A 25,745-nucleotide genomic window follows, 5' to 3' on the forward strand; every position below is an offset into this window, starting at 1 on the left:
GATCCTATGGCCACCGGGCCTTGGGAGTAATGTAGTTATCTATTTCTTCCCCTAGCTTTTAGGGAAGATGCAGAGGAAACCCTGAGATCTCCTGGCCCTGGGAGAGCTTTAGTTCTACAAACATTGCTGATTGTAAGATAATCTGTGGGTCAGAGATAACACAGTTACTGAGACATTGATGAGATGCACACCGCACCCCTCCTCTAATCCTCCTGCAAACCAAAAAATGAGCATCTCAGGGACATGAAGCGCCTCCTCTCTCTTACCTTTTCCTATAAATTTATCTTCTTGCTCCAGGCTCTTTGCTAACTTCTTTTAGAACATTATCTGCCTTAATTGGCCTTACAAATAGAATAAACTTTGCCTCTTGACTTGGAGATGAGTCTCAGCCTGCAGATTCTTTTTCCCCTGAGGCAATTAGGGTTAAGTGACTTGCCCAGGATCCCACAGACAGGAAGTAGTAAGAGTCTGAGGCACTTCAGGGCTGGTGTTCTATCAAATTCTTTTGAGATCCTCACAAAGCGGGTCTGGAAGCCCAACCTTTTGGGGTCTCCTTGGAACCTCATTTCCTCACACTCTGCATTCATCTCCCATCTCTGGGCTTTGGTCCCTGGCATCCCCCTTTCCTGGCTCACTCCCCCTCAGGGATCCGCAGCCCAAGCTCCACTTTCTGGGGGAAGGCTTTCCCAATCCCCCAAATGTCAGTGTCTCCCCCTTCTCTCCTACCATCTGTACTATGCCATCTGTACTGTTATGTGCACTTGTCCCTCCAGAGCTGGCAAGGTTCTATTCTTTATATTTATACAATTTATATTCTATATATTATACCTAAATATAAAGTAGCACCCAGGAAGCACCCGATAAATGCTCACTGACGGGCTAACTGCCCAGAGAGGGAAACTATGCTAAGTATACAGGAAGCCATGAGGCAGGGGTGAGGGGCAGAGGTCATGGTATGGAAGCTGTTCACACGTGTGGAGGTGGGAGATGAGATGCTGAGTCTGGGGAGCGGCAAATGGGCCAGTTTGTCTGACAGGTAAATTGGGCATGAGAGGAAATAACAGGAGATGCTGGAGAGGGAGGCTGTTATCAGACTGAGAGGGCTCTGAATGTAAAGGCTGGGATTTTGAAAGTCCATGAGGAGCCACTGCAGCTTCTTGAGGAGTGGAGCTAAGTGGTCAGGATTGTACTCTCTAAATTGTTTTGTTATTTGTAGGGCAGATAGATAAGTGAGAGGAATCAGTGTTTTAAGCGCCTTCTATGTGGCAGGGGCTGTACCGAAGACCAGTTTGCCCATAACAGGGTCCTTTCCTGCCCTCGGGGAGCTTACTTTCCAGGAGGAGGAGGGGGACTTAAGTCATGTTCGGGAGGGGGGGTGGGGAGGGGACCCGGTCTCTGGGTCCCACAATTGGCTCGGAGACATCCCGTCACAGCAGGGGCAGGGGCCATCTCAGCCTCGGGGCTAGAAGAGATGAGATTCTCAGGGAGGGAGGGCAGTGAGCCCCAGGACTCCGGCAGCGGGATGGGGTCTTTGCAGAGGGGGATCAGAGAGCACTCGGGTGGTTGCTGGGAAACTCCCCGGGAGCGTCGGCCCCAGGCTGGGGTGGCTGAGAGGCCGCGGTGAGGCCGCAGACAGTTCCGGGCTGGAACCTGAAGAGTCGGGCTCTCGTCCTCCCTTCATTCCCACTATGCGGTGTGACCTCGGGAAAGATGCTAGCGGTCTCTGAGCCTCGGGGTGGGATGGGGCTGAGCATGCGCAGGAAGAGGCGGCGGCTGTGGGCCGGGGTCTCCTGTGACAAGCCCAGGCTGCGGTCTTGGGTTAGAGGATGGGGAGGCGGGCAAGGGGCGGAGTCCGTCACGGCTGACTCACCCGGAGGCCCCCACAGAGCACTTCACGTGGCAGGGAAAGGCCGAGTGTTACTTCGAGAACGGGACGGAGCACGTGCGGTATGTGGAGAGATACATCTACAACCGGGAGGAGACTGTGCGCTTCGACAGCGACGTGGGGGAGTTCGTGGCGGTGACGGAGCGGGGGCGGGGCATTGCTGAGAAGTTCAACAGCCTGAAGGAGCTCCTGGAGAATCGACGGACCTCGGTAGACTGGCTATGCAGGGTCTGCTATGAGATTTCTGAGCCCTTCTTAGTGCGCAGGAGCGGTGAGTGCGCGCCCGGGGAGCGGAGCGAGGGAACTGGGGAGCCTCGCGGGGATCCAGGGAGAGAGAGGAGCGAGCGGGGGTGGAGGGGGCGTCCTGGGGAGGGGGCAGGAGGAGGAGAGAAAGGGGGGTCATAGGAGCAGGTACAGAGACGGACCCCAGGAACAGGGAAGAGACTGGGGGAGAGCACGGACAAAAGAGGATGAAGAGGAAGGAAGAAGAATGGGGGAAGGGTCGGTATGGAGGGAGAAGAAAGGGGAGAATAACTGGGGGGAAACCGAGGACAGGGACAGAGGGCAGGGAGAGGGGCCGCTAGAAACCCTCCTGGGGCAGTTTTTCCTTCTTCCTCCTAATGGGGACAAAGTGCCCCGGGCCGGGCCCCAACCTCATCAGTAAAAAGCTCCCATTTATTCCGCACTAACCTGGCTCATAGACGGCGGGGGAAGCCCCGGAGAGGGGCCAGGCCTGGGTCAGGGAGACACCTTCCTAGTCCAGACCCGGCCTCCTCCCCTGTGACCCTGCACAAGTCACCTCCCCTCCCCTGCATCAGTTCCCTCCTCCATGAGATGAGCCGGAGAAGGAGAGCGGGAACCTCCAGTGTCTGTGAGAAAACCCCGAATGGGCCCCAGAGGGAGGGACAGGCCTGAAAGGGGACGGACCGACCTCAGCATGGTCCCTGTGAGAGGCATCCCCCGAGGCCCAGGGGTCAGGGAGCTTTTCACAGCAGGAACAGAAGGGCTCCTTATGTACCCCCAACTCTGAGCTCCCAGAGGCTCCCCCTGTCCCCGTTGGTTCCCCCATAGTCCCCCCCAATCCTTCTCTGACAACTCAGACCCCCACAGCTGCAGCCTCCTCACTGACATTTCTCCCTCCCAGGACCAGACATGTTCCTGCTGCTCCCGGCCCCTGGGCCAGGATGCTCAGGTTTCTCCTGGGCCCAGAGTCCCCCAGGGCTCCCGATGCAGAATTTCTCCATGATGGACAGCCCCATTTCTGCCCCTGAGAAGGGGAGACTGAGGCTGCTTAGGGAGCAGAGGTGGGGGCGGGGCCAGGAAGCCCTGCTCTGGCTCCTCCCCAAGAGCTTCCTTCTTCCCTCCAGTCCAGCCCCAGGTGACTGTGTATCCATCCAAGGTGGCTCCCCCGGGACACCACAACCTGCTTGTCTGCTCCGTCAGCGGTTTCTATCCCGGGGACGTCGAGGTCCGGTGGTTCCTGAACGGGCGGGAGGAGACGGCCGGGGTGGTGTCCACGGGCCTGATGGGCAACGGAGACTGGACCTACCAGACCCTGGTGATGCTGGAGGTGACCCCCCGGCGCGGAGATGTCTACACCTGCCACGTGGAGCACTCCAGCCTTCAGGGACCCGTCCTCTTGTCCTGGAGTGAGACAGAGCTCCCTCATCCTCCAGTGCTCACATTGTTCAGGGCGTGGAGCTAGCTCTGGGATCCCCTCAGTGTGTGTCCTGTGCCCCCTTTTCTTCTGCCCTGAGCTAATGCAAGCCCCATGTGCTGCTACCCCCCCTTTCCCAGCAGAGCCCCCAATGGCAGTGCAGAAGTGAGAGCTGTGAGCACCTAGGACCTTGTCAGGCTCCCCCCTGCCCTGGAATCTGACCACCCTCTAGGACCCTGTGATCATCCCAGAGACCCCTTTCCTCTGGGGTAGGGGAGGATGGATGGATGTCAGTGTCCCCTGAAGAGCTTTCACTTCCTGAGTCCCGAAGGCCCTTTGCTCCTCCCTCCCTGCCTTCCTTAGACAGGATTTAGCTTCTTAGGTCCCCCTCAGATCCTTCTCCTCCCCACATGGGGCTGGTTCCTGGGGGAAGGTTTGACCCTTGGTGTCTCCTCTCCCCAGGAGCCCAGTCTGAGTCTGCCCAGAGTAAGATGCTGAGCGGAGTCGGGGGCCTCGTGCTGGGGCTGATCTTCTTTGGGGTCGGCCTCATTGTCCACAAGAAGAACCAGAAAGGTGAGAGACTCTGGGGGAAGCCCTGAGCCCCCTATCCACCATGGTCTCCTGCAGGGCAGAGAGGATCCTGGATTGTGCCAGAAATCTGACCCCAGGTCAGGGGGAGGGATGGTCTGGCTCTGGCTCCTCCTCCCCAGGACCTTGTTGAAGGGGATGAAGGGGCCAGATCCCAAGGCTCAGGGGTCTTGGAAGGGGTCTCAGCTTCCAGCCTTTCCAGGTTTCCAGCTTCTCCAATCACACAGTTGTAGAGGGATGAATAAAGCACCGATTAAGTGCTCCCTCTGAGGTGTCAGCTACTGGGCTGAGCAATGTCAGGAGCCCCCTGTCCCACAGTGCTCAGTTCCCTTGGCTTCTGTGACTCTAAGATTTACAAGTATCTCTATGTCTGTCTCCCTTCCTTTCTCAGGAAATCGGGGTTCACAGCCAGCAGGTAAGATCCTTCTGCCAGGTTCTCATAGCTACCGTCTGTGCCCAGTGGGGCCTGACGATAAGAACAGACTGGGGCCCTTAGTGGGAACAAGTGATTCTGCTGGTGGCTCAGACCCACATGGGGACTCTAATGTGACTGTTCTCTGTCCTCTGCAGGCCTCCTGAGCTGATCCCTGAGGCTGTGTCCCCTGGAGCTGTTGCCTCCCCCTCTCAGCCTCCCTCTCATGGTTAGAGGCCCCTGCTTGTGCCCACAACTCCAGGAGGTTAGCCCCCCTGATCCCTTCTCTGGAATAGCTCCTCCTCTGCACCTTGGACTCCTCTGGACCCTTTGGGGAATTTCCCCAACAGCCTCAGAGACCCCTTTACCCTCCTTTCTTTCTGTACTTGTGGTTTGTCATTTTTGTCCCTTGAGCCTTCCCCCCATAATTAGGAGGCTGAGAATCAGCTGGGACTTGGTGACACAGAGACAATGTTGGGGAGCAGAGGGAGGAAGCTTCAGCACTTGAGATTTGTAGCATCTGTCAAAGAGAGAAATGCCTCCAGAGGTGAAGATTGCCAACCATGCTCAGCTGGTGCCTCTTGTCCATTTCCTTCCATGATTCCTGCAGAGGCCGATTACCCAGCATGCTTCTGGTTTTCCTCTGTGTTTCTTGACATTAAATGGACTCCAAGTCCCTCGTGGTGCCTGCCCAGAAATCCTTAGCTTTCCCTGTGTGATGCCCTCCTCATTCTGCTGATGTTCTCTCTGGTGACTTTCCTTCTATCACTTCTGCTTTGTTTTTCTTTCATGATCTGCTGTAGCCTCTGGTTCCCTCTCATGTCCCTCTCCATTGAACTTTTAACAAATTAAAGTTTTAGTAATACCTTTTGTGTTTATATTACATTCATTGCTTGACGTATACCCTACCCCCTTTAGCTTTCCCTCATGACAAAATTTTTACTCGAGCTCCACAATAACCATCACCTAGATCACATTTATCTAAATGTATATGTGTAATAGAGACCCTCTCTCCCTCAGTCTTCTTCCCTGAAATGTTTATTTTTTTCTTTTCTGTGGCCAAGCTTGATAAACATAATGACATAACTTTCATCATTTTCCCTTATCTCCCATTTTTTAGTCTCAGGTGTGTTTCTTTCCTGCTTCTGCTTACAATGTCAGCGCCACACCCAAAACTGAATCGCTTCCATGTGAATTGTTTTAAGAAGATCCTGAAGATCCCCTGGCAGAACACCCAGGCCCTTTCTCACACTAACTAGCTGAGCATTCAGACACGGCTGCTATGAACTTTATTGGCCACATTGTTCCAGTGCCCAATGTGTGCTTACCAAAAAGATTTTTCTGCAGAACTCGCATAGGGCAAAGGGTCGCCTGGTGATCAGAGAAATGGTACAAGGACTCTCAAGGAGAATCTTAATAACTTTAGAAGTGATTGCAGGACAGTGGGAGGCACTGGCACAGTGTTACCCAGCATGGTGTGCCCTTATACCAGGTGTTGTGCTTTATGAGCAGAAGTAAAGTAGCTCAGAAGAAATGTGAGATGTGGAGTTAAAAGAATCCATCCAGATGTTCATATTTGTGCCAACCTGTGATAGAGCATTCTGAGATTGTATTGGTGAATCAGCCACAGTCAGACACCTCGTGACTTGACTTTAATACAATGATATCATTTTGGTTCTCTTCAAGAATTGAAAGACAACAATTTTCTCCACAGTTGTTATACCAATTCACAGTTCTACAAATAGGCCTCAACCTGTCTTTGTATCGTCCTTCCCATGTCAACCATTTTCATGTGTTATCAACTTGGATAGTTTCTTGGGGAAGATGAGAAACTTCAGTGTTGTTTTTATTTTGATTTCTCATTGTTAGGGATTTGGAGCAAATTGAGATCTATTTATTTCCTTTGACCAGGTAAGTATTGTCAAAGTCTCTTGATCTTATAGATTTCTATTTCCTACATTTCTTGGATAAAAGATATTCACTAGAAACATTTGATGCAAAGATATTTTTTCCCCACCAACATTCTAGCTGTTGATATTAGTAAGCGAAGGCTTTCTCAATTTTGGATAATCAAAAGTGGTTTTTCCTTTGGGTTTCCTATAATTCTTATTAATAATCTCCCCACAAACACACACCTTGGACACTATGAAATCTACTTCCATTCATTTTGTGGACCTTTGGTAGAAGTTTGTTAAGCTTACTATGAGTGACACTAACCAAGCCTTATTCAGAATCTTCCTGACTTTGTGATATATGAGGTAAGTAGAAAGAAATTATATATTTTTAAAATCACCAGACCATAACATGTAGTAGGAAATGCTTTCTAAATGAATGGTTTTTTTCTGATCAATTCGTTTCCAGGCAGGGGATGGGGCTGCCCAGAATTTTATTTTTCCTAATGACGATTTTGGGAGGTCATTCATGATTATGAGCAGCAGTGTCAGAAGAGGTGGAAATGGGCCTGCTGGGCCTCCTCTGCTTGTGTCCAAGTTGGGGTTTTCTCCCTCTTTGGAGAGTGCAGAAACCTCTCAGAGCAGTAAATGGGAACTGGGGAGATATGGGGAGAGTGGCTCCCTAAAGGGCTAGTAAAGCATAAGGCACCCAAGGTTGTTCAGCTGCTTTTCCTTCTTATACAGAGGTAATGTCATGCCTTAGTGATGTTTCAGCTTTCAGGTTCTCACAGAGTCTAATCTATTAGAATGTTTATCTTTCATATGTACACTAAGGAACATTTGGCATTCCTAGAACGCTCTTATTTGGGTTGATAAGAATCTCATGTATGACATCATCATTGTTTAAACAAATATCTTAGGATTTTGGGGATGTGGGGTAAAGTAGTGAAATAACAATACTCTTGGAAGCAAGGAACTGAACGATTGTCGGGAGCAGGTGAATGCCAAGAGAACTCCCTTTAGGTTCTTATGTGAACTGTCCATTTCCAAGGGACCTGTCCCTCTGGCATATTCTTTGATTGAAAGCAATCATTTCTTTTGAAACATTTCCTAGCAATGAGTTTTGATCCTTGATCCTTGAGCATCGATCTGAATCTGGCCATCTGGTCTAAATTGTTCATTTTTTTGATGAACAAGAGGAGGCCCTATAAGATTAGTCAAATCAGATGAGTGAGCATTGATTAAGTGCCTACTGTGTGCCAGGTGAGATGTGAAGTTCCGGCATATGAAGAAAAGCACAAGTCAGTACTTCCTTTAAAGGAGTCCATAGTCTGAAATCAAACAAGATTTTATTCTTGTGGGTAATAGGGAGCTACTGCAATTTATTAAATAGGAGAGTAACTTGCTTTTACCTGCTCTTTAGAAGGAACATCTGATGTGAAAATGATCTAGATTTGAGAGAGACTTTGAGGCAGGGAGAGGCTTCTGAGAGGTCTCTCTGCCTCAGAGTTATTCCAAGGAGGTATTAATAGAGATCTCTCCTGTAATAGAGAAAATTAGAAATACAGAAAAAGAACAAATATGAGAGAAGTCCTGGAGATTCATTTAGCAGCACCAAAGGCTGGACATGGGAGAGAAAGAATCAGATAATAACTGGATTTCCAAAGGAGATTCTGAGTGAATGGAGGTGACTTTAACCAAGGCAGTGAAATCAAGTTATGTTGTTTCATCAAAAAATAATTTTTTAATTTTAATTTAATTTTATTTTATTTTAATGTGAGCTAAACACTCTGCCACCCAGGGGAATACAAAGAAAAACAAAAAACTCTTTCAAGCTCCTGGTATAGGGAGGAGACAATATGCAAATGGCTATGGACCAACAAGAGCTTCACAGGGAGAATTGGAGACAACCTCAGAGGGCAGGACCTAAACAGGATGGCTTTGAAGGACTTCTTACAGAAGGAAGGACTTGAGCTGAGACTAGAAGTAAGTCAGGGGAGCTGGAAGAAGAAGAGGAAGAATGTGCTCCAGGCATAGAAGCTGGAAAATGGAGTGTTGTGAATGAAAGCATCCATGAAGGTTAGTAAGGTATAAGAATACCAGAAAATTAGGAAGAAGCCAGTTTGTGAAGGGATTTAAGAGCCAAACAAAGTATTTTATATTTGATCCTAAAGACACAGGGAGCCATTGGAGTTATTAATTAGAAAAATGACATCAACTTGCTTTAGGAAGATCAATTTGATAGTTGAATAGAGAATGGGGAGAGATGAGGAAGGGATATTGCCTGACAAGGAAGAAAAGGTTTGGGAAAAAAGATGAGAAGCCCATTCGGGGACAAGCTGAGTTTGAAGTGGTGAGAAATCTAGCCATTGGTTGTCTATATGCAACAGGTTCCTAAACTCTTTTGCCCAGGACCTCTTTGGCAACCTGCTGAAACCCAAAGACCCGTTTTTCGGAGAAATACCTCCTCTTTCAACTTATATTTGAGATTATTGCTGCTGAAATAAATCTACCCTAAATTAGAAATCATAGAGGTTAAAACACTATGTTTTAATATACTCAAGTAAAGGTTCAGAGCTAAAAAACAAAATCAAACCTTGAACAAAGAGTGGAGTTTCTGATAAGCTTTTCTATAAAAAATTATGTCAGATGGAGAAATAAATTTTTTTACATATTGCAATCTCATACATTCTTTTAAATTATAAAGATTTTTTAAAATAACTTTTTATTGATAGAACGCATGCCAGGGTAATTTTTTACAGCATTATCCCTTGCATTCACTTCTGTTACGATTTTTCCCCTCCCTCCCTCTACCCTTTCCCCCAGATGGCAAGAGTCCTTTACATGTTGAATGGGTTGCAGTATATCCTAGATGCAATGTATGTGTGCAGAACCGAACAGTTTTCTTGTTGCACAGGGAGAATTGAATTCAGAAGGTATAAATAACCCGGGAAGAAAAACAAAAATGCAAGCAGTTTATATTCATTTCCCAGTGTTCTTTCTCTGGGTGTAGCTGCTTCTGTCCATCTTTGATCAATTAGGGCTCTCTTTATCGAAGAGGTCCACTTCCATCAGAATACATCCTCAAACAGTATCATTGTTGAGGTATATAATGATCTCCTGGTTCTGCTCATTTCACTCAGCATCAGTTCATGTAAGTCTCGCCAGTCCTCTCTGTATTCATCCTGCTGGTCATTCCTTACAGAACAATAATATTCCATAACATTCATATACCACAATTTACTCAACCATTCTCCAATTGATGGACATCCTTTCATTTTCCAGCTTCTAGCCACTACAAACAGGGCTGCCACAAACATTTTGGCACATACAGGTCCCTTTCCTTTCTTTAGTATCTCTCTGGGGTATAAGCCCAGTAGAAATACTGCTGGATCAAAGGGTATGCACAGTTTGATAACTTTTTGAGCATAGTTCCAAATTGCTCTCCAGAATGGCTGGATGTGTTCACAATTCCACCAACAATGTATCAGTGTCCCTGTTTTCCCACATCCCCTCCAACATTCCCCATTATCTTTCCCTGTCATTCTAGCCAATCTGACAGGTGTGTAGTGGTATCTCAGAGTTGTCTTAATTTGCATTTCTCTGATTAATAATGATTTGGAGCATATTTTCATATGTCTATAAATAGTTTCAATTTCTTCGTCTGAGAATTGTCTGTTCATATCCTTTGACCATTTATCAATTGGAGAATGGTTTGATTTCTTATAGATTAGAGTCAATTCTCTATATATTTTGGAAATGAGGCCTTTATCAGAACCTTTGATTGTAAAAATGTTTTCCCAGTTTATTGTTTCCCTTCTAATCTTGTTTGCATTTGTTTTGTTTGTACAAAAACTTTTCAATTTGATGGTTATAAAGATTTTTTAAAAAAGACAGATTCATAATCCCTTGTTTCCTTAAATGTCATAGAAGTTGAATAAATTTAATTAAACAAGACATAATGACACATATTCCCTAAGGAAACATACCTGATTAAACAGTCAATAGGTAAACTAAGTCAGGTTACAGATTAAATACTAGGTTTGCAAAATCCTTATAAAACTTTGAAGAAGTCAAAGTGAGTTAATTGATAGGAATAGATCCTGGAATCCAGAAGGATTTTCTCTTCTTTCCCTTATTGTTAATAGGTCTTTTTTGCCTCTTTTTGTGATGTAATTTAACCCATTTTACCTTCCCTTTCCTCTTTTTCCAATACAATCCCTTTCCCATCATCACAATAAAATCAGCTTATACCTAAGCTGTGTAGGATGTATACCTACATCCTTTAAGTATTCCCCTAACAAATATACAGTTCTCAAGAGTTAAACATATCTTCTGCATCACTAAGATGCAGGGTCAGGGAAATCCATCCACAAATAAAATTTTTTTGGAGTTTTTAGAGATGATATATCTCTTTCCTTTCATTTGGTTTCTTATCTTGGGAATGTTAAAAAGTCATCCCTTGATGCTATCTTTCCAAGAGTTTTTTTTTTTTTTTTTGGTTTGTTTGTTTGTTTGTTTTTTTTAAATGCTGGGTAAGGCTAACAGGAAACAGGTTTCAGGAATAAGCCAAATATTCAGGAGGAACTGCCTAACAACAACAAAAAAGGTTTCCATCAATGTTTTCCTTGTTTGATTATAGAGAGGTCTGCAGATCAAAGAATCACACAATCAGGGAAATATATATAGTTTTTCTGATGATAGATTCTTCAATTTTACAACTGGGTACTTAGGCTATTTTATTTGTAGATCCTTAACCACTTCAAAAGATTGTCAAGTCAAACATTAAGAAATATTGCCAGTCTACTGAAGAAGTTATTTGGGTAAAATTGGGAGCTAAGCAGTTAATTCTGTAAGTTTTTCCTCCAAATATCTCTCTTCTTTTCTAATTATTTTTTAGCTTTATTCTTTCATTTAAAATGTCACTTTAAGTGCATTTAAAAATCTTTTAAAAATTATTTCATCATTTCTTCTACAAATTACAATTTCCTGTCATCAAAACACCAAGCAGTATTTTTCTTCAATCATTTGGTGTTCTCTTCTCAGTTTTCTCAGCACCCCAGCAGTTATTTGCATTGAAGGTTTCTTTGCCTCCTCATTCTTCCAGATTTCCTTCCCAGATTGGTGTGAGACTCTACATAATTCTCAAAGGAATGTCAAGGCATTGAATGGTCCTCATGTGGAGGCCTGACACTGCTTTCTCTGGGTATTATCTTATTCACAAATCACAGGGGCAGCTCAGACTAGGCAGCTACAAACATTCAATGAACTACCATCCTGGACTATCCAGGCTCTAAACTTTTGGTTTAGGTTCTTGTAAGATCTCAATAATCTAACAGTTTAATGTTGGAAAGAGTTTGGCAGACATTTGTCCCTCTCCTCAACAATATTTTCTATATACATATATACATATATATATATATGTACATATACATATATATATATATATATATATAAAATACATTAAATTATTAGTTATATTTTCAAGTAGACAGGAATTACGTACAGTAGTATACATGTACATCCCACAATCCCAAGCATGATGCTGAGCTGGGAGGAGCAATTTAATAAATATTTGTAAATTGGATGATGGGGGCATGAGTGGTCTAGTATATTATACACAGCTAACACAAGACTGACTAAATTGTAGGGTCTGTAAAGTAACCATCCCACCCTTCTGGGCCTGAAAGTTGTCTCCCCATTTTCAGTTCTCTGCATTTGACAGATTATTTCGCAGAGGCCTGAGACTGAGGCTCAAACACTTACCTAGAAAGGTTGTACAGGCTGCAATCAGGAAGAAATCCAAGATTCTGAACAGGGTTCAATCAAATTGACCCCAAAGACTGAATTATTGGAAATTTCAGGTGCCAGACCTGGTCTATAGAGGAGCTATATGGACAATGTCAAAATGTTCTTGATCAGACACTTTCTCCCAGCAAGACAGCTCTAGTTGGAAGATAGTTCTGTTATAGCTTAGAAGACACCTACCTGGAACAGGGAATCCTCCTCTTGTGTGATTAAAGAGCTCCTTGTTATAGATCCTAAGAACATCAGCTGGAAAAAAAGAAGTGGTTAGACTGCTGCCAAGAATCAACTACACAGCAAAATTAAGCATTATCTTTCAGGGAAATAGATAGGCATTTAATGAAATAGAGATTTTCAATTATTTTTAATAAAATTAAAAACAAATCATTTCATCAAAAATAAATTTTAATAGTTTTATTTTTAATGAAAAGACCAAAACTCGAACAGAAAATTTGATCTTCAAATACAGAACTCAAGAGAAACATAAAATGGTAAAATAGGGGGGAAAAAGCTGTATTTTAAGATTAAAATGTTTACATTCCTCTATGGGAAGATATGTTTAACTCTTGAGAACTGTATATTTGTTAGGGGAATACTTAAAGGATGTAGGTATAAGCTGATTTTATTGTGATGATGGAAAAGGAATTGTATTGGAAAAAGAGGAAAGGGAAGGTAAAATGGGTTAAATTACATCACATGAAGAGGCAAAAAGACCTATTAACAATAAGGGAAAGAAGAGAAAATCCTTCTGGATTCCAGGAGCCCCCAATAATTCTGATGTTTATTCTTCTGAAAAAAGAGAGAAAGGATGAACATTTACATGAACCTTAATCTTATTGGATTTGGCTCAAAGAGAGCATATCAAACATATTTAGTTTGATATAGAAAGTTGTCTCAAGCAATAGGGAAGCAGAAGGGGGAAAGGGAAAAGAAAGGGGGAGGCTAATAGAAGGGAGAACAGAGGTACTATACATGTCAGTTTCTATTGGATGAACTACAAGTAAATGCTGAGTATCAACTCTTTAGAGAGGTCCAGCTGGGAATACCAGGGAAGTATTCTTTTTCTGTGGTTTGAATTAAAGGACTAGAATTGCTTGTTCTTTTTCTTTCCCTTTTCTTTTGTGTCCCCAGCACTTACCACAGTCTCTGTTATTGTAGTCAATAAATAAATATCGAATGATTTTTTTTTATTGGGAGCAAGACTAACTGTCAGTCAAACTGCAGAGTAGGTAAAGTTGGTATTCAGGGGTTTATTCTCTTGCCTTTGACCCATTTTCCAAAGAATTATTTCCAGTTCTCCCTATTACCTCAAACAATACCTCTTTATATTTTTGTCTCTGGTATTTTTATTTCTGAATTTGGATTATTTTTTCCCCTTAAAATTAGTACTTGGTTCATACTTAATTGAAAATACTCCCTCACTAACTCTCTGAATTCTTTCTAAAAAACACATTCTGTTTAATAAAATGGATTTTACATTAAAATGGATTTTTACTAAAATGAATCTATACTTTAATTGTCTTCCCTTAATGTGTATTTTTAACTCTTATCCCCTGATTCTTGGTCTGTATATGTATTTATTCCTTCTTTAATGTTTTTGGTTCCTCATGAAATGAAATCTCCAAAAATACCTATTTTGAGTTTCCTCTTCAAATCACTTTTTGATGTTATTTGATGTTATTGCCTCCTCATCACTCTTTTCTATTGTGCCTTGGTCTTAAAGATTCAATTCATGAGAGAGGCAATGAATTCAAAATTTACATATCCCAAATCATTAAATCCAATTCCATTCCTCATCCTCTTTGTAATTATTTCTTTTTCATTTGCCGTGTAATGTCTTTTTGAGTCCTTTCCTTTTCATCCTTCTGGATTCCAGGAGCCTTCAATAATTCTGATGTTTATTCTTCTGAAGAAGGGTATGGAACACTCTCTCAGAAGAAAAATAATTTCTACGTGATTCATGGTGCCCTTATGAACCAGCCCATTGCACATAGGACAGGTAACTTGTTCTGTAATATATTTCTCCCACCCTGTGCAACTGAAATTTCTATTCCTCTGATTTCAGAGAAGCCTGGGGAGACTTACATGAACTGATGCTAAGAGAAGTGAGTAGAACCAGAAAAACATTGTACACAGGAACAAGATTATATGATGATCAATTTTGATGGATTTAACTCTTTTCAGTAATCAAGTGATTCAGGGGAGTTGCAATGGGATGTAGAGAGCCATCTGCACCTGGAGACTGTGGGGACTGTGTAGATCACAATATAGTATTTTCACTTTTTTGTTGTTGTTTGCTTGCATTTTGTTTTCTTTCTTATTTTTTCCCCTCCCTCCTCCACCCTCTCCCCCAGATGGCAAGCAGTCCTTTACATGTTGAATAGGTTACAGTATATCCTGGATACAATATATATGTGTAGAACTGAACAGTTTTCTTGTTGCACAGGGAGAATTGGATTCAGAAGTATAAATAACCCAGGAAGAAAAACAAAAATGAAAGCAGTTTATATTCATTTGGGAGCATTCTTAAATAGTTTGTCAGAAACTTGGCATAGACCTATGTCTCACACCCTATGCCAAAATAATGTTAAAATAAATAGGCACATGACTTAAGTGTAAAGGGTGAATAATATAAGCAAATTAGGAGAGCAAAGGATATGAGATCTTTGGAGAAGGAAGGAATTTTTGACCAAAAAAACTACAAAATATTATGAAATACAAAAAAGAATAATTTTGATTACATTAAAAAAGATTTTACACAGACAAAACTAAAGCATCCACCCTTAGAAAGGAAGCAGAAAGTGTGGGAAACAATTTTTACAGACTTTGTTTCTGATGAAGGCCTCATTTCTAAAATATATAGAAAACTGGTTCAAATATTTAAGAATAAAAGTCATTCCCCAATTGATATATGCTCAAAGGATATGAAGAGACACTTTTTAGACAAAGAAATTAAAGCCTTCTACAATCCTATGAAAAAATGTTCTAAATCATTTTTGACTAGAGAAATTCAAATTTAAAAAATTCTGAGGTACCATCTCACTCCTAACAGATTAGCTAAGATGACAAAAAATGGTAATAATAAATGTTAGAGGGAATATGGGAAAACTGAGACACTAATGCATTGCTGGTGAATTTGTAAAATGATCCAACCATTTTCACACAAATAAGGTCACATTTAAACAATTGGGAAAATAACTGAGCCAGAACTATGTTCAAAGGACTGTAAAACTTTGATTTTAATGCAGCAGTACCTCTAGTGATTCTGTATCCCAAAGAAATCATAGAAGAGGGGAAGGGATTATGGGATGGCTCAGAGGAAAAGAAACTTCACATAGTTAAAATAAAATAAACTTACTCTTACTGAAATTCAGGAGGGGGATAAAGTCAAATTGTTTTTCTTGAAGCCTAATTTAAGTGGTTTTTATGGCAGGAAATCCCAATAGTCATGGGATAGAAAGAGCCATCTGTATCCAGAGAGAGAATTATGTAGACTGACTATCGATCAAAGCATAGCATTTTCACCTTTTTTGTTGTTTTTTTTGTTAGCTTTTTTTTTCTTTGTCCTGTTTTTTTTCTTTCATATTTTGATCTGATTTTTCTTGTGCAACATGACAAATATGGACATATATTTAGAAGAACTGCACATGTTTAACCTATGTTAGATTGCTAGTTGTCTGTGGGAAAGAGATGGGTAGGAGAGAAATAATTTGGAACACAAGGTTTTGCAAAGGAGAATGTTGTGAACTATCTTTGCATGTATTTGGAAAAATAAAAAGCTATTTAATAAGTATAAATCTACACCAAATGTAGCATTTTAACTGCAAGACAAGGTCACATTTATAGTGGACATTAGAATAGATGCCAGATGTTCTGAAGATTGGTGCTTATGGAAGTAACCACTGCTGATCTCCTTCAACAGGCACCTCCCCCTTACCCCTCTACCCACACTCATACAGACTAAGCCCAAGGACAGATTAAAGGAAGAGCGGACAGAGAATTTCAAATCAAAACAGAGGCAATTCAGATCCTTCTACCCATCAGTGTTCTTCTGTCCTGAACATACTTCTAGCTTGTCATGTGGCGTCTAGAGACATAAACATTTTCAGTCTATCAGATTTCACTCAGGCATCAGTCACAAAACAGTAACAGAAAAGAATGGGAAAAGGAATTGTTTATTTCGTTTGACCTGTCAGAAAATAAAGGAATCACAGGCAGGGAACTGGATCCTCCACTGATCTCTGAGGCTCCCACAGTGATTAAAAAAATCAAAACAAACATTTCTTTATTTTCATCTGGACCTGATACTTGGAGGAAAGTTGTTCATTGGATTCTCTTTTCTTAGAATTCTGCATTGGATTCTTGGTCTTAATGTAATAAGAACTCTGGAAGTGATCAGTCACAGTCCATACACTAGAAGCCAGTCTGCAGTATAAACTACTTACTTATTATAAAGAAAGAGATAGAGAAATGTGACTATGGATATAAATACTAAAGGAATCTTGATCAACAAAATTTCAAGGGAAAGTTTTATTCTTTGGGAGGACAAAATTAGCTTCTATCTTCAGGCATTTTTGATCTACATTTAGTCATGTTGAAGATTCTTATGGTTGTTTTCCTACAATAGAACTGTGCTTTTATCAGCCTAGCAACAAGGACAAAAATAATGTATATTTAAGCAGCAAAGTGATGTGTAATACCCTCCTTTGAGCAAGTGACCAATTTCTAAAATGTGTTTTTAAAGTATCCAGGCAAGACATTTCCTCTGGGGTCTTTCCCTTGCCTGAGATTCTTTGATTTCTGTGACTTTTTTTTCATCAGTGGAAAACCATTTAAGTAATAGAACATACTCTGAAAAAGGAAACTCTACCTGGGAACTGATGATGCAGGTCATTCCTAATGCTAATTGGTTTTCACACCCCTGATCCAAACTTGGAGCAAACAAGAGAGTCTGTAAATTCTTAGTCTGGGAGATGTATGGGTGCAGTTCCCATGCAGGGAGGGCCATTCTGACTCTACTCTGACTCTGAGTCCCTGAGCCCCTGACACTCATCTTGTCTCCAGGATGGGGTGTGTCTTGTTCCCCAAGGAAGTCTGGATAGAAGTTCTGGCTGTGACCCTGCTGGTGCTGAATCCCCAGGTGGCTGCAGGCAGACACAGCCTAGCTAAGTCCAGAGTCAGAAATCTCATGTGAGGCCAAGGGAGCATCCTTCTCTCCAGACCAAAGGAAGCTCTTGGGACAGGATGGTCCTCAGGTAGATAGGCAGTAGGGGAAGCTGGTTTTCAGGCTCCTTTAGCCTTGCTTCCTGTCCTGTTTCCCTCAGGGTTCTGGGACTTCATGCAGCCCCCCCTCCAAGAACTGTGAGCTCTAATCAGTTTATCAGTAATATTGTCAGACACCTACTATCTGTCAGGCCGTGGGATACAGCTAAGAACAGAAAGAAAGACAGTCCCTGCTCTCAAAGAGTTCAGTCTAATAGGGAAGACAACATGCAAATGACTCTAGAGATAGGATCGCTACAGGACAAATGGGACATAGTCACCAGAGGGAAGGTACCAACATCAAAGGAGATCAGGAAAGGAGCAGAAGGTGGGATCTGAGCTGAATATTTGCTTGATATGCTGGAAAATTTCGATTTGCCTCTTATTGGGAGAGGATTAATTTCTCAGGTATAATTCCAGGGCCACAAGGGAAGCTGGAGTATTTGGGATCACCCTGGTTTTCATGGATAACACTGTGGAGGAGTAAGAGGAAGGTCTTTCCCTCTATTACTGTGAGGATTACTTTCCCTCTATTACCGGCTTCTGAACCGGGTCTTGTCCCCGTGTCTGGGGGTGGGAGTGACCGCGGAGGGTGTGAAACAGGGATTTATCACAGTGTGTGACTTGTACGCCTGCTGTACGCCCCCACGTGTCCCGGTCACGGGGAAACTCCCTGTTGGGAAATGGGCCGGGAACTGAAGGAGCTGGAGAAGCTCTGGGGGAGAAGGCGGGATCTCAGTTGGGACCTGAGGGAGCCGGGGGAGCCGCGAGTCAGGGATGGGGAGAGTCCCAGACATGGGGGACAACAAGGGGAAAGGCCGGAGCTGGGAGGTGGAGGGTCTGGTCGGAGGCACAGCAGGAAGCCGGATCCCAGCTGGGGGAGGGGGAGGGGCGTTTGATTCTGGAGGGAATAGGGAGCCCCGGAGTTACTGAGCGGGGGGCGCCTTGGTCAGGTCAGCGCTGGGGCAAGATTCGTTTGTCTCTTCTAGAGGGGGGAGCACGTTTCATCACTAGTGCGGGAATCATGGCTGGGTATTAGGCAGAGGCCCTGAGTCTTCCAAAGATGCTTCTCTTTACTATATTTTTATTGCGTACATTGTTCTTCTGTCTCTAATCACTTTATTCTGTGTCAGTTCATACTGTCGTTCAGTCAATCAATGAACATTTATGAAGCACCTACTATGTGTCAGGCTCTGTGAGTACTGGGGACGCAAAAAGGCACAAAAGCCAGAATCCAGTCTGAGTGACTGGGGGAGCCTTTATTAGTGAGAGTTTGGGTGTCCAAGGAAAAGGGGCATGTGAAGTTTTTCTAGAAAGTCAGGTGTGAGGAGGTTCTTTGCTCTGTAGAAGGACCTCACCAGACCTGAGCTGGATGGGATTCTCCTGCAGGTGATTATCTCACCTTCTTCTCCTTCCTTCCTCAGCCAGACACCCCCACCAAGGGTCTGTACTCACTGTCCCCCCCTTCTCTCCCTCACTCCTCAGTCTGGCTTTCCACCTCACTGCTCTCTCCCAAGGGACCCCAGAGCTTTCTCTCCATGGCTAAAGTGGATGATCTTTTCTCAGGCGTCATCCTCCCTGAACTTTTCACTGAATTTGACACTGTCAGCCACCTTCAGTTCCTGGTGATTCTCTCCTCTCTGGGATTTTGGGGCTCTGCTCTCTCCTGGTTCTCTCATCTGTCTGTTCACTCTTTCTCAGTCCCCTCTGAAGTTTCCTCATCCCCATCATATCCCCTAAATGGGAACATGTCCTAAGGCTTTCTTATCTCCTCTCTGTGACTCAATCCACTCTCTAAGAGTTAATTCCCATCTCTGTTCAGTGACTCCTAAATCTCTGTTTCCTGCCTAAGTCTCTGCCTCCTGGTTTTTTCAATCTGGATGTCTCTAAGCTCCCTTAAAAACATATTCAAAATGGAAACCACTGCTTTCCCACCAGATGCACACTTTCCCCAAACTTTCCGATATCTTTTATTTATGTTTATTTTATTAAAACTTTTTAATTTTCAAAACATATGCATGGATAATTTTTCAACATTGACCCTTGCAAAACCTTGTGTTCCAACTTTTCCCCTCCTTACCCCACCCCCTCCCCTAGATGGCAGGTAATCCAATATATGTTAAACATGTTAAAATATATGTTAAATCCAATATATCTCTACATATTTATACAATTATCTTGCTGCACAAGAAAAATCAGGTCAAAAATGAAAAAATAAGAAAACAAAATGTAACAAACAACAACAAAGTGTGAATATGCTGTCAAACCTTACTATTGCTAATGAGCATAGTACAGTTCTTCTAGACTCATGAAACATGACTTTGGTTTTCTCTTCAGTTCCTTAATCTACCTCCCCCCACAGTGTCCCTGCCACAGCATCCCTTTCATGTGGCAGATGAAAGATGAAATGACTGAGGAAACGAATGTTTTGAGTTTCTGAGTATATGGATTTATTAAGCAATGTCTGCCAGTGACTCAATAAACCAGAACCAGATCTCCTCAATTTAGGGCTGAACTCTGATATATTAAAATTTGTTAAACAAGTAAGACCCATGAATTTTAATTCATTAAAAAAGAAACAATGGAACATTAGTTAATTTGTATTCTAATTAGAGGAAAGATTAGGGACTTTCCAAGTTGCAAGAGGAGAGCAAACAGGTGCAATTCCCTGAACTCAGAACCAGAGGCCTCCCTTCCTCCCAGCTGTCAACAATCAAAGGGACCTGGAAACAATAACTGATTGATCAGGATGGGGCCAATTTTTAGATAAGTCTTATATGGTTTATATATGTCTACGTATACATATACTGATGGACAATTGTGAGAAAACTCTCTGCCTCAGTCTCTGGATCTGTTCTGTTTCTGGTCAGCAGAACCCAGGACCTCAGTTAAGGGTCTTTAGGCAGCAAGGAGAAGGCGCCCATCCTCCCAGCCATTGTGCAAACAATGAAATAAATTTTTCTTTCTCCCATTTCCCACAGTGGAATACAATTTTCTCACAAGATAGAAATTAGACTCTATCCAGAATGGAATAGAAAGGGAACTGAACTAGCTCCAGAAGTGAATCCCAAGGTAGAGTCAGTATGGGTCACTCAATTCCCACAATTTCCCCCTACAGACAATCCTTTCTGCTCAGATGGCCATCATAAGAGCAGACCCACAATTCCTCTCACCCAGATTATGATAATGGTCTCCTAATCACTCTCCCTGCCTCCTCTCTTTTCATTCCAGAACTAAAAATGTGTTTTTCCTTAAGAGCAATCTAAGTTACTCCTCTCTTCATAGATTGCAGTGGCTCCCTATTGCTTCTGTGATCAATTAGAATTTCCTGTTTATTACTTCGCAAATTGGCTCCAACCCCATGTTATATGATAATCCCCTTCTTGCTGCACTCTGTGAGATGCCCAGGCTGGCTCTTTCTGATGGGGTGCAGCTCCTCAGGGGAAATGTAGCAAGAATCCTATGGCCACCCTGCCTTGGGAATTATGTAGTTATATATTTCTTCCCCTAGCTTTTAGGGAAGATTCTGAGATCTCCTGGCCTTGGGAGTGCTTTAATTCTGCAAACATCGCTGGCTGTCAGATAACAATTTGTGGGTCAGCGATAACAGTTACTGAGACAATGATGAGATGGCCTCCGGAACCCCTCCTCAAATCCTCCTGCAAGCCAGAAAATGAGCATCTCAGTGACATGAAAATCCTGCTCTCTTACTTTTTCCTATAAATTTATCTTCTTGCTCTGGTTCTTTGCTAACTTTTTTTTAGAACTCAGCCCACCTTAACTGGCATTACAGATAGAATAAACTTTGCCTCTTGAACCTTAAATGCTAAGGACAGGAAGAAAGGCAAAGTTCAGTTCCTGCTCTGGAGGAGCTCACTGTCTAATAGGGAAGACAACATCCAAACAATTCTGTAGAAATAAGATATATATAGGACGAACATCAAGGGTTATCAGGAAAGGAGGGAGAGGTGGGATTTGAGCTGATACTTGAAGTTCACCTGGGAAGTTAGGAGACAGAAGTGAGAAGGAAGACTGTTCTGAGCAGGGGACAGCCAGAGAGTGCCCAGAGTGGGGAGAGGAGAAATTTAAGAGAGGAAGAACTAGAAGATCAGAGTCATTGAACAACAGAGTTGGGATGAAGGTGCAGCTGAGAATATAGAGTTTAAGAAAGATGGAAAGGTAAGAGGGGTGCCTTGAAGGCCAAGCAGAAGATTTTGTATTTGATCCAGGAGGTGAGAGGGCGTCACTGGAGATTTTTAATTATCTCTGAAAAAGTTCCAAATTTTACACATGGGTCTCCATTAATAATATATATTGGATATATGGTGTATATATCCGGTTATTACATAATTGGCAATGGATTTTTGAAGAAAGGGTTTCTAAAGTTCCTCTTAAAGGACCAACTATCTTTACAAATGCATCCAAACATAACATTTGTGCTGTATACTCTCGTTACTTAACTATAAAGAGAGTAGTCAGAACTCCTTTTCAGTCCACTCAGCAGAATGAATTGTATGCAACCATTCTAGCTCTTACTTATGATCCAGGAGATATAAATATAATATCTGATTCAGCCTATTCAGTAGGTATGGTACAAAGAATTGCCAGAGCCCAAACAAAATTTGTAGCTTCTAATATATATCAGCTCTTTAAGGAACTTCAAGAGCAAGTGAGAAAGCATCCAGATAAGACACAGGTGACGCAATCAGCACCACTTATGAAGCAGCCTATATCAAGATCACAAAAGACACTAGTTAAAACTAAAAAAGGACAGGATATATTTGATTTAATAAATGCCTACCTTGTGATTGAAGAGCTTCACTCTTCAGGTCAGCAAATAAGATACACTCCTTTTGATCTGGAAAAAAATTAAGGATTTGAAAAAGGGTTACACTCTTTATGGGGCTACATCGTCTTATGTTAAGATGTTACTAGAGAATTTGGCTTATGAAATCTTAACCCCTAGTGATTGGAAATCTAAACCAGGATGTGTTGTGGCTTTCAGAGTATAGTGAATTATGCAGGATATAAGCCCAACACAATAAGCAAACTGGAGTTAATATACAGATCACCTTTGACCAACTGGAAGGTGAAGGTCAGTATGCAGACAATTCAACACAAATTAATTACCCCATAGCAGCATATGAGCAAATTGCTACTGCTGCAATAAAAGCTTGGGGTTCCCTCCCAGGAAAAGATGGAGGGGAAGCCTTCACAAAAATAGAGCAAGGTCCCAATGAACTTTTTGCTGATTTTGTGGGACATTTGCAAGCAGCTGTCACAAGAACCATTGGAGAAAATGCAGCTTCAGAAATAATGACCAGATATCTGGCTAAGGAAAATGCCAATGAGGTTTTCAGAAGAATCATATGGGGACTACACAAGGATGCTCCATTAGCAGAGATCATAAGATGCCGTGCCACAGTGGGCACAAATGCTTATTATACCCAAACTATGATGAACATGGGAACAGGGTCCTTCTTGGCAAGGGACTTCTAGAGAGACTCGCCAATGCTTTCATTGTGAGAAAATAGGACATCTGAGAGCTCAGTGTAGGCAGAGATAGAGTGAGAGGACAGGGTGAGAAAAGACCTAAAACCCTATGTCCAAAATGCAACTGAGGTTTCCTTTGGACCTCAGCATGTAGATTGACCCATGGAAATGAGAGGCAGGGCCCAGCTCCAAGATATCATACAAAAGACAGATGGGGCATGATGGCAGCTGAGTTTATACCCAGAGAGTCTTTAGAAGTTCAAGACTCTGATGTGATCAATCAGGAAAAAAGCAATCACATGCAGAACTCTGAACTTGAAACAAAGGATTCCTACAAGGTGTTAAGTCAGTGGAATTAATAGAAACAATGGTTATTTAGCATGGTGTTTAATAGTTCTCTAGTTCAGTACATATACTTAGTACTTAATATAGTTCTACAAGATTCACACCTATGATAAGAGAACATATACGCTCAGACAAACTCAGCCAGAATCAGAACTGGAAGACAGAGACAGTGGTGGTGATCCTCCTGCCTCCCCCACAGAAACCAAGACACATTCAGAAGGACCTCAAGAAGCTGGCAGAGGCAGAGAACACAAAGGACTGGTGGCAGGAGCTCAAGCTCTCGGAACCAAGGAGAAAGATAGGGCTCTAAGAAAGCTAACCGGGCCCCAGGAAAGGAGACCAGACTTTGAAAGAGATAATAAAGGATTTGGACTTTATCCCATGGCTACTTGAGTGGTGATCACTGAACTGAAATGAAGGCTGCTCCCAGAGACCCCAAGAAAACCTCAACAGAGAACATTACAACTAATTACCTATTTGATGTGAGATAATGGTTCTATATACATATATTTAGATGATATGGTAATGTGACACTCTGCTCATGATTGGCATTTGCTGAATATTTGGTGATGAGGTAATTGTAGGCAAGATTGGAGGGCTGAGGGAGAGAGGTTAGGGTCACTTGGCTGCAAGATAAGGAGAAGAGAGACTGGAGACTCTGGACTCCAGAATCCAGGATATATCTTTGGCAAGCCATGTAGCAGCTTGCCTGCCTCCTTTATTTCTCCCTCCAAAGACCAAGAACTTTGATTGATCCTAACTCTAACTGATCCTGAGGCCCTCCAGGGAGCTAGCCCAGACATTATAGGACCTGAAGCTAAAAAAAGACTGGGGACCCTTAGTAGGAAGAAATGGTTCTGCTGGTGTCTCGGATTCACATATGGGCTCTAATTTGACTGTTCTTTGTCCTCTGCAGGGCTCCTGAACTGATCCCCGAGGTTGTGTACCCTGGGCCTGTTGCCTCCCCTCTCAGCCTCCCTCCCACGTTTGGAGGCTCCCTCCTTGTGCCAGATCTTCAGGAGTAGCTCCTTCCTTGTACCTTTGACTCTGTCTGGACTCTTTGGGGAATTTCCCCAACAGCCTCAGAGACCCTCTTTATATTTTTTTCTTTCTGTAGCAGGGTTTTTTAGTTTTTGTTTCTTGAGCCTTCACCCCATAATCCAGAGGTTGAGAATAAACTGATGTTTGCTGACACAGAGACAAAGTGGGGAGGGGCAGAGGGAAGAAGCACTTGGGATTTATAGAATCTGTCAAAGTGAGAAATGCCTCCAAAGGTGAAAATTGCCATCCATGCTCACCTGGTGCCTCTTGTCCATTTCCTTTCATAATTCCTGTAGTGTCCAATTATCCAGCATGTTTCTGGTCTTCCTCTGTATTTCTTGACAAAAGTTGATACCAAAGACATTCATAGTGTCTACCCAGAAATCCTTAGCTTTCCCGCTGTGATGGACCCCCTCATTCTGCTGATGCTTCTCTCTGGTAACTTTCCTTCTATCATTTCTGCTCCATTCTTCTTTGATGCTGTAGCCTATGATTCCCTCTCATGTGTCTCTCCATTGAACTTTTAACAAATAAAAGTTTTAATAATACCTTTTGTGTTTATATTATATTCATTGCTTAACATATACCCTATACCCATTAGCTTTCCCTTATAACAATTTTTACTCAAGTTCCACAATAACCATCACATAAATCACATATATTTAAATATTTGTGCAATAATAGAGGCCTTACTTCCCTGAAATGTTAATCTTCCATTTTCTGTGGCCAAGTTTGATAAGTATAATTACATAACTTTCATAATCATTTCCTCCTCATCCCCCGTTTTTTACTCTCAGATATGTTTCTTTCCTGGTTCTGCTTATACCACCACACCAAAAACTGAATTGCTTCCATGTGAATAATCTTAGGAAGATCCTGAAGATCCTGGCAGGAAAAGGTACCAGACACCGAAGCCCTTTCTCACACTAAACTGCCAAGCATTCAGACACTGCTGCAGTAAACTCTAATGCTAATGCCCAATGTGTGCTTACCAAAAAGACTTTTATGGAGAACTCACATAGGGCAAGGGCTCACTTGGTGATCAGAGAAGTGGTACAAGGATTCTCAAGGTGTCTCTTAATAATTTTAGAAGTGATTGCAGGACAGTGGGAGGCACTGGCACAGTATTATCCAGCATGGTGTGCCCTCATCCCATGTGTTGTACTCTATGAGAAAACAGAAGTGAAGTAGCTCAGAAGAAATGTGAGATGTGGAGTTAAGAGAATCCATCCAATGAACAGACAATTCTCAGACAAAGAAATTGAAACTATTTCTAGCCATATGAAAATATGCTCCAAGTCATTATTAATCAGAGAAATGCAACTTAAGACAACTCTGAGATATCACTACACACCTGTTAGATTG

The 25,745-nt window shown here is 42.7% G+C and overlaps 1 protein-coding gene across 7 annotated transcripts in view; it reads left to right on the forward strand.

Moving 5' to 3' along the window:
• LOC127561739 (H-2 class II histocompatibility antigen, E-S beta chain-like) overlaps positions 1-24,870 on the forward strand; it is a 248,000-nt gene extending 223,130 nt beyond the window's left edge. For 2 of the 7 annotated variants that reach the window (XM_051996955.1, XM_051996956.1), the window contains exons 2-6: positions 1,887-2,156; positions 3,253-3,534; positions 4,005-4,115; positions 4,522-4,545; positions 4,701-5,407. In XM_051996955.1, coding sequence (XP_051852915.1) covers positions 1,887-2,156; positions 3,253-3,534; positions 4,005-4,115; positions 4,522-4,545; positions 4,701-4,714 — 701 coding nt within the window. In that variant the 3' untranslated portion in view covers positions 4,715-5,407. Of the gene's footprint in view, positions 1-1,886; positions 2,157-3,252; positions 3,535-4,004; positions 4,116-4,521; positions 4,546-4,700; positions 5,408-24,613 lie in introns of those variants that run through there. The other 5 variants (XM_051996953.1, XM_051996949.1, XR_007953524.1 and 2 more) reach the window with 4 other exon arrangements.
• Positions 24,871-25,745: the final 875 nt, after the last annotated feature.

Source organism: Antechinus flavipes, chromosome 4, assembly GCF_016432865.1.
Source record: "Antechinus flavipes isolate AdamAnt ecotype Samford, QLD, Australia chromosome 4, AdamAnt_v2, whole genome shotgun sequence".
In the NCBI taxonomy this organism is placed as follows: Eukaryota; Metazoa; Chordata; class Mammalia; order Dasyuromorphia; family Dasyuridae; genus Antechinus; species Antechinus flavipes.